Consider the following 13,491-nt stretch of genomic DNA (forward strand, 5'->3'; position numbering starts at 1 on the left):
AGTGTGGAGGAGATCAGGGATAACAAGCAGTCTGCCTCCATTAGTGATGCTGGAAGAGGCTGAAAAGGCACCGAACTGAATCGTTCTGTGGGTCTGAGATGGTGAAGTGAGAGGAGTTCAGACTTTAAGTGTCTCAGCTATCAGAGAGTCGTCGTGCTTGGTACGAGGCGGCGTTACGCGTCTGCTCGGCCAAAGTGCCCAGTTTTAAATTGACTCGATGTTGCGTTGTGTGTAGGTGACAGATGAAAGACTTTTTGAAGCGCCAGGTAAAAAGAACATTTCCGCTAAGTGTCGGAATGAGTTTTTGGATATCAGGGCTCTGGGTTATTTCTGGATTTGTGTATTATTTGTATAAGCGGCTGGCACTTACGGTGGTGGGATTTTATTATCAGCAACTGTAAGCTTTGAAATTCTGAAATATGCATATATATACAGACAGGCAGGCAGAGGCAGGCATCAGTGTAGAAACACACACAGACAGACACACACTGCTTTGAAACTGCCTCCTCAGCTGAGTGGATTTCCCTCCTGCTTCACTTTTCCTCAGAGCACATCAGTCTCGTTAATTGCCCGGCTCACTCCATCTTCCCCGTACCAGTTGACTTATGACCACTGATGTAACATGCAACCAGTTAGGAAGGGGCTTATGTGCAAATCATGCGAGCACACCATCTGTAGGCAAAACATATTTTTAGACACTATGCTGGGAGAGGACCTGTTTCATTGAATTATCTCCATTTACACCATCTGCTCACAAACTACTTTTTCTCCCCAGAGTAAAACGTACTCGTAAACTCAGGGCGGAGGTTTTTTCTTTTCGAGGTACGGAGACCCCGAGCAGAGTCACACCCCGGACGATGCACCAGTGGACGTGTTGCTGATTTTACACTGAAAGAATAAAAATGAAAATAAGACACAAAATGACGGGTTGTATGACGAAGAACGCAGCTGTGCAGAGATGGTGTTTGGTCTGATGTTATTCGTTTGTGTGACTTTTCAGTGAAGCTATATTATCATCCGCTTCGACTCATCAGCACCTTCCTGCAGAAAGACAGCTGGCCTGTTGTGTTGTGTCTGAAGGGTTTTATTCCTCCTCTCTGCCCAAATATGTAAAAGAATTGTTAAATTTCATTTCGTCTTTGTTGCAGCAGCGATTTGGCTTTGTTATTGATATTTATACACAGAGATGCTGAAGTTCTGTTCCACTATTTATTTTATAAATGAATCATGCACGTCAGATTTCAAAGACTCAGGGTTGCCCTAGTTGCAGCTCAAGTGTTTTCTGTTGCATATATTAATACTGAAGAGTTTCCTTTTAAAACGAGATTCCCACAGTTTGAGCTGAGTGACAGTCAAAGTGATTGTGTGCATGAAAATACAAGTCATTATGGAGAAGTTTAACCCTTCCTACGCCTCGTTGTTGCAGGGATTTTTATTGCCTGTAAAAAACAAAACACTCTACAGACAAATAGTTCCAGGACAGAACAGTCGGTGCTGCTGCACGTCTTTCTGTTTTCACTGCTCTGTGACACAGCACAAAGCAGAGCCAGTAGTCATCCAGCTGGCTGCCTCCCAGAGCCCAGTGTGAGACACTGATTAGTGGCCACTAATAGATCTCGATCCCTGACTCATCCTGTCCCACTGTTCACTCAATGATTCCAATTACTCACCTTCAGGACGCGTCCTGCTCTCAGACAGGCCAAAAATATCACTTTCTAATCACCAGGACTTCCTCTCTGAGCTGGAATTGATGTCTGGCCTCGGACCAGGTTTTGCCTCCTGTCATTGGCTGAGCCTGTGGAGAGGGCAGAGCCTGAGTGTTGCTGTAGGTGCAGCAATTTCGCGCCGCGACCGGGAAACGAGGTGTGTGTGTATTAGCTGTGTGGTGTTCAGGGACTGAATTCAATCATACATCTGTGATGGAAGGTGGCTGCTTGATAACCTCAGTCACATACCTGCACTCACCCCCCCCCCCTCTTTGATCTGACATCCTAATCATGCAGCCTCTCATCCCAGTTTAATGACACTGGGGATGGACCACGTCCTGAGTGTTGGTAAATTGATGCACTGAGAGTCCCAGAGCTTGGTACTTGGACCAGAATGAGCTGATGTGAGTGTTAAGTTTTTGAAAGAAGTAGCAGGCGCGGCTCAGATTCACTGAGCATGCAGTATAGATCCAGTACAAGACAGTGGATCAGTGAGGAGGGCAGAGTGAGTCTCAGCTGTCCCTGCGTCTCATCATGAAGGCCTGTATTTTTTTTTTCCCCCCTCACACTGTCCTGAATTATTATTCTCTTTGAAGATGGATCGTCAGATTAAAGATCTACGCTCTGTGATGTCCGGAAATCTGCAGGCCGAGCGGTTTGTTCTCGGCGGAACGAGTGACCCGGTGGCACAGGTTTTCAGAGACGACACCCGAAAGAAAGAGCCGTCGTGTGCGGCAGGCGGACGTCGATGCGGTGATAAATGTCAGTGTTTACTGACCGTGTAACAGCGTCAGCGGTGGAGAAATGTCACATGGATGCATCACATTGGATTATTTGTGCTATAAATGTACCTGGCTTTATTAAAGCCCTCACTCCTCATTTCATCAGTCCTCAGCGTTTAAGCAGACACACACAGGAAAACTTTTACAAGTAGCTCCCTGTTTTCTGCTCTCTCTTTCATTGTGTTAGCATAGGAGAAGCAGGGAGGTGTTTGGCAGCTGATAAAAGCTTGTTAATGAGCACCTGCCGAGTTAAAAAGGACAACAAAGACGGCAAAGAGACTGTTACAGGTTGAAGCTGAACCTTCAAAAGAGAGTTAGCATGTGGGCGGCGGCAAATCCTCCACATTCAGACATGTCGTCTGTCCACGTCCTGCAGGATGACAGGACGACTTCACCTGTCTGCGCCTACAAATCACTGCAGAAAAATAAACCTGTGTCATGATGAGACCGCGCTGTAGTTATGGGTTGGTTAGTTCTTCATCAAGGTCAGAAGATCTTCATCATCGTTGTTCTAACCTAAATTAACTGTTTTTTTTATTGCTCTGGGTTTGCGTATGTGACGGCGGGCGATGGAAATGGTATCAAACCTCAGTATTTAGATGAAGGTTATTTTTCTTGCGTGAGTCACACAGTCCCATCGGAGCAGGGACGTCTTGCTAAAACACTGAAGCCTGTTTTCACACCACTGTCTCATTCACTCCCTCATGATTCACGCTGATGCTGCTTGTGTGTCGGCTCCAGACTTAGGTTTTTTAACGTGGGCAAGGTGAATGTTTTATGCCATAACCGTCGCTCTGTTGAAATTCACATGCTGTGATATACCGTAGTAAGACACAGTGGTTGTTATGCACATTGTGTTTTGTGGGTAGAGAGGGGAGGGGGGAAATGGAGGCGTGGGCGAAGAGAGGCAGAGAGGCGCTGATGTCGACGAGAGGGCAGAGAGATGAACCGGGCGTGTTTTCCCAGCACAGGAGAAGACGTTCCGTTTCCATGGTGCAGTGGTTTTTATCTCGAGGGTAACCAACTGCACAAACACGCACAGACTCGGGGTCAGGGTTTCTTTTTAAGAATTTAAATCCAGTCTGTCTGAATCCTGAGTCCGCCTGGATTCAGCTTTCATACGTCAGCCATCACGACACCTGTGATCACCTGTGACGGCAGAGAAAACGGAAACACTGCAGCCTTTAGCGGCTGCGTTTAGAGCTGCAGCAGTTAATCAGTCAACAGAAAATGAATTGATTAAAATGAATTGTTTTTTAACAGATGTGATGATTTCATCGTTGGACATAAATGTCTGTGTTGTTTGGACAAAACAAGACATTTGAAGTATTTAGAAGCAGCTGTTTGAGCCCAGCCCTCGTCTACATGCAGACAAACTTTTTCCATGTGTTTTAATACGTCCTCCCTCTGCAGTCAGAGCCTGTGCTGCCCGAGACTTTGCAGAGACGACGTGTCGAGGGTCGAGTGTCCCTCAGGCCTGTTTACTCTGCCGCTCTGGGCTGAAGGTTGATGACGGGCTGGACGATGCAGGCTTCTATTGTGCAACACGCTCCATATTTTGTTACCCACTGCAGGAATACTACTGCTGTTACTACTAATAATTACTGTAATTATAAATCTGTGCTCAGGGACTGTTAACTCTGAGAATAGTGTTAAGTGCGGGAGAAGCTAATGCACATGTTACCTAAAGGGAAGGCGCACTCTGTTCTTAATACGGGTGATTGTGGGGTTAGATGTGTGAGGCTGGTTCGCCGTGATCCTGAATCCATTCCCTCCCTGCCGGCAACAGTTTGGAGAAATTCTGTATTCAGCAGCGGCAGACCTTGTTCCAAATATAGCCCGCTCGGCGTTCCGCGTTCTGATCTTGTTTGGGTTTTATTTTAATTTTCAAGTGCCCTGGAGAGCTGGATATTATAATTTGTGGATGAAGGAGCACCATTTTTTTTCCCCACTCATTCCTTCTTTCGTAATTAATGGTCTCTGATGAAGAGAGAATTTATGACTGAGAGGGAGAGAGAGAGGCGGAGTTAGAAGTCAGCAGGGCTCCAGCCGGTGCTTTCCGTCCACCAGATGAAACTTGGAACATGATTGAAATTATGAAAAAGTGAATACATGAATAAATGAATGAATCAGTGGCAAGGGCAAGGAAGGCAGAGGGACGAGGAAGGTAGAGGGACAAGGAAGGCATGGTCAAAGGAGGACGGAGGGGAGGAAGTTTAAAAAAAAAACTTTTCAGAAATATTAACAGTATAAAGAAGTTGTCGGATGGAAGACCCACTGGTTGTGAAGAGGAGGTGTCCCATTGTTGATGCATATGGACTAAATGCTGTAGATACACGTACACTTTATATTCTGCTGCAGACTCACTGTGACAAACCAGAGATCAAACGCTCAGGGAGAAAATCATGTGAAGTAAATTTGAGTGAAGCACAGACGAGTACAAACGAGCAGACCTCGGCCCGATGAAACCATAAAAGTGACGAACGGCCTCTGTCAGACGGTGGCCAAGGTTGCACTACCAAAACACACACTCGCACACTCACAGCCTTGTAATGAGAAATGTTTGGACGTGGCCTTGAGCAGCCTTTTGGAATACGTCCCGGCCAAATGAAATATGGTATCAGTGGCACAATCACAGTCACTCACATGGTTTTTAGTCTCCCCTCAGTCCTGATGAACACGGAATAATGAATCATATGGCTAGGCTTTGTGTGTGTGTGTTTGTGTGTACCTGTGAGAGTAATTCGTATCACCCAACTCCCGTGATTCACACTGAGGATTTAATGTATTAGATTACAGTTAAAATGAAGGATTGTCGGATAAGATCGAGTTTTATTCTTTCTGAGTTTACACGCGTCGTCATTTCAGTGCCGACATGCATGTGAGTGAAGCTGAAACATATGAAATCTTCCCAACGGCGACAACATCAGCATTAAAGATTCAACAATGTGAGTAAAGAAAGAAAATTAAAGGGCGATTCATCAGCCGGGCTGGTAGCGCTGTTAGCAGCGGCAGCAGAGCCGTAATAACGGAGGTGGTGCCAGGAGCAAGCTGGGAGGAGGTGGCAGCCCATTAACTACCACCAGGAGCAATAATGACATGGTAGAGTTAAGGAGAAATAGAGCACGGGGCTGTAGCTGGTTTTACACATGGATGAGTGATGTTGTGATTTTAGTAACGCGTGTTTGTCGGGGCTGGATGTGTTTAGCACAGGATGCCTCAAACTGAATATATAAAAAAAATGAATTGGTAAGATAACGAAGAATTTGTATTCTGCACGTCTAACATCGTATCACATGTATGATCCTTTGGAAATCAACAGGTGTTTCCTGACTCCACAGCACTTACACTTAAACTCAGGTAATTACAGGATACATAAGGATAATATTTCAGAGTTTACTATTAAAATCAAACGCAAACAAAAACCTGTGATCAATGACAGAATATCTGTGCTAGAAAAACATGTTTCACCATCAGCTACCAGCTAATCACTGGTTGTACTGGGCAGTTCCCAGTTATGACTGTATGTGTTGCTGTGAATATAAAACACACATTTTAAACAGATGAATAAACAAAGTAAATGTATTGAACAGTAACACGGTTGTTTTTAAGCAGACATGTACAGTAAATCGCAGCAGGTAACTCGCTGTGTTTCTTCTTCTTCTTATGGTAAAATATAGCCTCCCTTTGTCCCACATATATACTCGCCCCCCTCACAGTGCAGGGGTTTGCTCAAGGCTTCACATAAATTATAGTGACAAGCTCTTGTCTGGATGTTCTCCCCGTCTCTCCCAGTCCCCCTCTGTTTTATAACACACTCTTTTTTTTTTTCTTTCCTACCATGGATACACACCGGCATGTCACTGCGCTCCTTTCTTCTATCACCAGGAGAGACTTTACAGCTACAAATATTTCTGTTACCGGGCTGAATCCCCGGAGAAACAACATTTGAGTTTCACAGGAATGAATGAAAGGGATTCATGATTTCAGGGCTGCGATTAATGATTATTTTCATTATCAATCAGTCTGCGGATTATTTTCTCGAGGCCGTGAAACAGTAGAATATTAAATGGATGATATTCAGTTTACACTAATACAAAACAGCTGAGCTTCACATTTGAGAAACTGAAACATTTTGCTTTAAAAATATGCAAATTAATTGATCAGTTATCAAAAGAGTTACTGATTTCCTGTCAGTCGATTGTCGATGCTTCGTATTTGACTCAGATAAAAGCGGAACCGGCCTTTTTGTCTCTGCTGTGTCTGATCTGCTTCTCCTGACGCGATCGTGCCACTCAACTTGTTCTGCACACTTTTTACATTTTCCATATTCTGCGCCAGAATAACACGGAACAGCTGTCGGATCAGATCAGAACAGTTGGAGAGATCATGTTGATTTATGTCTTCCAGTTATTTTAGTTCATTTGGCATCATGAGCAGAAATTATAATTAGAAAGATAAACCTGCGTTTCACGTTTCCCTTCAACAGTGGCTACTTGTGGGGTTCTTATATAAATGTTATGTTTGCACGTCACAGATGTTGAACAGAGGCGTTAACACCTGAGTCCTGCAGGTAAAACGTGAGGCTGTTTGTTGGGTGTAGGCAGCTCTGCAGGTGAGCTGGACTGTTCTGGACCGGAGGAGTGAATAATGTATTTCTCAGAATCACAGAGAAGCAGGACTGAAGAAAACAACATCAGTAGAAATGCTGGAGTTTATCGAAGTTAAAATGATCTAAAGATAAGAAAAAGAAGGAACCACAACTTTACTCTTCATTTTTATTTCTGTGTCGTTTGCTTAATTTTCAGCTTATGCAGAGACATCAAACCACACTCGTTCTCTCTCGTGTAAACAACACGCTTAAACTGTCCGTTCACCTTCACCGGGTCGGCAGTGCTTTACGTGTCCGTGGTCACAAGAGGGCACTAAACCATTCCCCAAACAGAAGGACATCATTTCCATACATGTCACTTTCCCTTGACTGAATCTGACGCACATGTGAGATGGTTCCGCCGTCAGATAACAACAGGCAGTGTTGCTGCACAGCACTTTTATTTCTTGCCTCGGGTTTCCCAGGACAGTTGCAGTTGTAGGAATAGACAGATGTTGCAGCTGTTTTCACAAGGGGTATATTGCCAGAGGTGTGTTTGTGCATAAAACAATAGGATTGTGTGTGAGTGTGTGAGGAGCAAGACAAGAGCTGCGTTTCTTCTAGACGTTAATGTACTGTGCCGGTTGCTCCAGGACAGAATCAGTGCATGGATGCTGCTGCAGGAGCGTTGTTAGTCGTCACATTAACACTGTCACCGCTGCTCACTCGACGTGCCTCAAGGTCTAACCTATTAGCTGCTGTGTGTTTACACAATACAGTGTGTGCTGTGAGGTGTGCTGTGATATTAGCGCTAAGCATCTCACTTACTTACACTGGAATGAGCAATTTAAAGCACCACAGCACATCTGGATACTGAGACTCTGCCTCTTTAGTATAAACCTCATGTTCTTTACATTGTTTTTGACCATTTTCAGGTGAGTTTCTCACCTTTCAGGCAGATTTGGGTTCTTTGTTTCAGTGAGCTGTGAAAATGAACCAGCAGACTCGTATAATCCATCACAATGAACCATTTTTTACCAGAACTTTTTATTATAGTTATGTCAAATTGTTGTGAGGAGGTGAAGTTGTTGCATGCAGGAACTATTTTCACTGCTGCAGCATCTGAGGATTTATAATAAGACGAACAGTGAGTCGAGATCTCTGTCAGATAAAGTGAATAATGTGAACGTGGCCGTGTTTTGCATTAAAACTTTACAGTTCAGGAATCGATTTTTTTTTTTTTAACTGTCTGCTGTGCATGTACACTGTGACTGATACAGTAAGAAGCTCTGGCAGCCTGGACTGTAGGAAATCAGTTTACATACGTTCTTCTTTGGAAACTGGTACAATTGAACTTAATGACTCCTTCACTTTCCATCCCCTCTCTTCTCTTTAACCCACCCCCCCGTTCCTACTCCCCCGCTCTGACACCCCCCACCGCCCCGGCTGCAGGTCGAGAGAAGAGAAAGGGTCCCATGATCTCTGCCGGCGATGCCGAGTTCCCACGGGATTACCACACCCTGGCTGCCGGTGGCAGCCGCGGGGCCCGGCGGTTCCCCGACAACACCAACGGGGGGTTCACGTCGTCCTCGCTGGACCGCCGCCACAACTCTGTGGCCGCCAAGAGCCTGGAGGCCCTGAACAGCATACACAAGGCGGACATCGAGCGGCAGCGAGACGCCCTCATGGATCTCCAGAAGAACAAGTTCTCCAACAGCCCCGGCAGCCTGTCGCAGGGCTCTGCAGCTGCTGGACGACAGGTATGTTCACCGAACACGTAACACACCTGATCAGCTGACATCAACAGACAAAATAACACAGCACTGCAGTGTTTTAATGAAGTAACATGAGTATTATCATAACTACATCAGCGGTGGTCACTGAAATGCTTGTTAATTAATAATATAACAGAAAACACATCACACAAACACACACACAATAGATTTCCATAAAAATAGACCAAGGTTGGATTATTCTGCTTTCTCCTAGAACCCTCCGGAGAGCCAGTAGATATAAAGGACTCTCCTGCACCGTACGATTCCTTCATCATGCCAAATATTACTGTTCACCTTGGTGGGCGTGAGACAGTTATTTATAATCAAACATCAGATGCAGTTTATCCACTGTCCTCTGAAAATACCAGGAGAAAATACCACGCATACCGAGAAATATCAAAACTGTACACGGTGCATGTGTCTGTGTGCAGCAGCAGGAAGCAGGATAATACATTCTAACAGCAGCTATCATCAGAGGTGCAGGTCCTAACAGAGACAGACTACATACTGAATATATGAGACAAAAACCCGAACAGTTTCTGTCCAAACTGTCCTTTTCTTGCTGTGTTTTCTGACTGACCTCTGTAAGTTTCCAGTGTTTCTCTTTGGGAGTTTCATGATTAAGAAATGAGCTTTGGCACCTAAACAGCAGAGGCTCCAGCAGGCTGATGCTTCTGATGCTGATTGATCCGTTTCCATCCAGATGTCTGTTTAACGCACACAGTTTTGCTCCTGTCCACATCTTTTTATGCATTTTTTTAAGAATATAGTTTATTAAAATAAACAGGAGTGGAATTATTTATTTAAATGTTTTTTTTTTTTCAAACAAATGGCTGCTGCTTCAGATGAAACATTCATGTCCAATACACGCTTCCATTACATGAGAGAGCCCAGAGAGTGAACGAATGGATGCAGCAGCGACGCCGCTCCTGACAGCTGCTGTGGTACACGTCAGCCGACCTTTCCGTCACCACAGAGTTAGAGTTGGACGATACAACAACAGAAAACCCATTAGGGACGGGAGGCTGCTGTGATTAAAGCCAGTGTTTGATTGTCATGGGATTTTGGTCTGAAAAGGTTTTTGTGAATATTTGTCTGTTGTGTGCTTCAGCGCTGCACCTCTTGAATTCAGAAATCCTGCGAGCATAAATTCCAGGGTTGTGTGTCACTGTGTGTATTTGAACACAGATCCAGGTCCTCATTTCTGTACAATAACCAGTCTGGAGGAGAGTGCAGCCCTGAGCGATATATGAGCTCTCTGAGAGCTTTCTATTTCCACATGTGAACATTTTCTTCCTGGGAGATAATAAGAGCACGTTGGTGGGCCTGGAAACCCACACGAGCGCATTATGTGGCGAGATGCCTCCGGGGCTCCAGACACACGCAGTGAAGGCATTTTTAGGACCGGCCTGCTGGGTCAGTAATGGCCACTTTTTTAGTGCTTATTATCTGAGAAAGTGAGCAATAGAATATGGAGAAAAACATTTAAGTGAGGCAGTGAGAACGTGTCAGAATGTGAAATACGTAATATTAAACTCTCCGCTCCATCACATCTCTTTCCCCTCTGTCTCTCGCGGCTTCATATTCTCCCTTTATTCTGCCATCAGTCACCACCTGCTCTGACTTGATACCTGTGACAGAGCGTCCAAACAGCACAGCCTGCTGCAGCTCTTCTCTGTGTGTGTGCTTTAAAGGAATCGGTCAACATTCGGAGGAAATGCCATGCGATTATTTGCTTTGCCTTGCAGTGTGAGAGGATCTCATGTCTGTGCATTAAGTACAAAGCTGGAGTCAGGATGTTTTTAGCCTGGCTTAGCATAAAGACAGACGGCAGGGGATAACTGCTAGATTGAGGCAGAGTCTGGTTTGTTTACCTGCACGAGCTCAGATATGTACATGTTTATTTATCTGCTCAGGACTTCGGAGCAGCATCTCGGGCTCGACTCCATAACGTAAATGTGTCTGATTACAGGTTAAACAAATGAGACACAGCATGTTAGTTAGCGAGCTTTAGAGGTGTTTGATTTAAGACGCAGTTACAGTTTGGACGAACTGTCTCCTCCTGTCTCTGGTCTCTAACCGCAGCCTGATTCCAGCTCTGAGCTCCACACGCAGATGAATGATGTTTATCTTCTCATGTAAGAACCGAAAGAAAGCAAATAAACCTGTTTCCCAAAATGCTGAACTATATCTTTAAGTCTGCTCTCTCTGTTCTTTCCCATCCCTCCCTCCAAACCTTTATCGGCTTCTGTCCATCACGTCTCGGTCTGCTCTCGTCTCACCCGTCCAACTCCTCCCTCCTCTCCACCCACTCTTTGCTCTCCATGTGCTGTGTCTATTTACCCAAACCACATCATCTATCTCCTGATGAAAAAGGTGGACTGAGACGGAGAGAGAGGGAGGGAGAGCTGGAGAAACAGGTGGAGTCTGCTGTCGTCATGGCAACCCCGCCGTTTCCCATATAAGGCAACTGAGTGATATCATATGGTTGGCAATGCCTTGGCTTTGAAAGGAGGCACACATTGTACTGAGTGAGAGGCAACAGCAGCGGGAGAGAGAACAAGCGACAGGGAGACGGTGAAGGAAGGAGGGAAGGGTTTTTTTTTATCGTTTATGTCAGGAACGAGGGGCGAGAGAGAGTGACAGAACAAGAGAGAGAGAGAGAGGACAGGAGGAGGAGGAGGGGCAGGAAGGGATGCTAACTGCCTCTTAGGCGCTACTACGGGTACCAGCGAGGGGGGACTCTGGCGGATCCTTGGGGCGCGGGAAAGACACAGAGCCGCAGTGAAAAAAAAAAACATGGAGAGGGGGGAGGAGGAAGAGGGAGGCGTGCGGAGCGGGAGGATGCACCAGGCGGCCGACGTGCTCATTAAGTAGCAACGGTAACTCTCTCTAACCCCGTCCTTCCATCCTCAGCTGAGACATTTGGACATTCCTCTGTGGTGCTGCCATGACTGTGTGTGACGCTTGTGCTGCTGCATGAATGATGGTGGAGTGATGTAAAGTACAGGAGTGTGTGTGTGTGTGTGCGTGTGTCTGTGCGTCTGCATCTTCTTAGTGTGTGTGTGTGTAGTGATGTAAAGGTAGTTAGACCTGATGAGCACACAGCTCATCGTCTCCTCCCTTTCTGTTTAGTGTGTGTGTGTGTGTGTGTGTGTGTGTGTGTGTGTGTGTGTGTGTGTGTGTGTGTGTGTGTGTGTTAGGGGAGGGTCCAGTTGTCCCCAAACAGTCAGGTGTTGGTCAGGTGTGTGTCTGTGCTGCCGCAGTGAGGGCGAGTGGCAATATAATATGCGAGGATAAACACAAGTGTGTGTTAGTGTGTGAGTGAATGCACATGTGCCGGTGTGTGTGTGTGTTTGGGCTGTGGACTGTGAGTGGGGGGCGGGAGGGGGGAGGGTGGGTACAAAGATGGCTACTTGGCATGCAGGTCAGGCTTGCACGTCTCCGTGCTCATCCCTCTCTTGCCGTTTCTCTTTTCCTTTCCTCTCTCTCTCCTCCACGTCTTCCTCGCCTCATCCCTCTAAGCTCTGTCTGTCTCGTTGCATATGTGCGCCTCGGGATTTCAGCTCAAGTGATGGAGAAATATTGCAGGCAGTAATCACTAAGTCGCCGTACATAGGGGACCTGTTTGTGTTAGATGAGACTGGTTTTATGTTCCAAAAAACGTCCGCTTGTTGGTGCATTAAATTATCTGTGGAGTGACTTGGCAGTAATTTTTGCCATTCCAATTTAAGCTGAATAAACCATGAGAGCAGGTGATTACACAGCGCACCGCTCTGTGTGGATGGTAAGATGTATTAGTTATTATAACACAGTGGGAGCTTTACTTCGCCATCATCAGCCGTTTGTTTCTGTCACAGTGATTCTGACTGTGAGGTGATGCCCTGTTTCCCAGTTGTCAGTGTGTAGTTATGAATCCATCGTGTTGGAAGCATGACGTCAGCTGGAGTTTCACACACGTTGCAAGAAAAAAGCAAATAAAAATGAAACGGGTGACGAATGAATGCAAGTATTGTTTGTTATTGACGGTTCACGTTTGATTACAAGAAGGTAAATGATCAGTCTGATCACTGATTGAATCAAAACTGTCAATAAAAAAACATTTGCAGTAGATCAGACAGATGATACGGGCCTTTTCAACACGCGGCGCCCACAGGGCAGCAGCTGTGTGTCGTCACACGTGGCTCAGAGTTGATTGACAGTGAGAAGGAGGTGACCATGCAAATGTGAAGGAGATAAATAATGACACTAAAAAAAAAAAATAAAAGCAAAAATCCGAGAGGTCAAAGGTCGCTGGTTTGACAAAATCAGTAGAAGCAGGTGCAAAGGAAAACAAAGGAAAAGATTTAATGATCAGAGCCTCAGAGGATTCACCTCAAGATTCAAACCACTGATGATCCTCAGAAACACAAAGATCAGGCTGCAGGTCACAGAAACACATAAATAAACCTGTAGAGCCGTGAAACACACTTCTATGGACTGATGGAAAAAAACAAATCAACCTCTGTCAAAATGATGGAAAGAGGAAAGTGTGGAGGAAAAAAAAGGAACGGTTCATGACCCAAAGCCTCCGCCTCATCTGTTATGGCTTGGTCATGTATGGCTGCTAATGGAAGCAGAACACTGGCAGCTATCGA

At 45.5% G+C, this 13,491-nt stretch overlaps 1 protein-coding gene across 1 annotated transcript in view; it reads left to right on the top strand.

Annotated features, from left to right (window-relative positions):
• The first annotated feature begins 8,635 nt into the window (after window positions 1–8,635).
• zgc:114120 (uncharacterized protein LOC619267 homolog) overlaps window positions 8,636–13,491 on the top strand; it is a 37,354-nt gene continuing 32,498 nt past the window's right edge. Inside the window, 1 exon segment of the mRNA XM_041067254.1 lies at window positions 8,636–8,839. Coding sequence (XP_040923188.1) covers window positions 8,765–8,839 — 75 coding nt within the window. The 5' untranslated portion in view covers window positions 8,636–8,764.

This window comes from Toxotes jaculatrix, chromosome 21 (assembly GCF_017976425.1).
Source record: "Toxotes jaculatrix isolate fToxJac2 chromosome 21, fToxJac2.pri, whole genome shotgun sequence".
Lineage (NCBI taxonomy): Eukaryota > Metazoa > Chordata > Actinopteri > Toxotidae > Toxotes > Toxotes jaculatrix.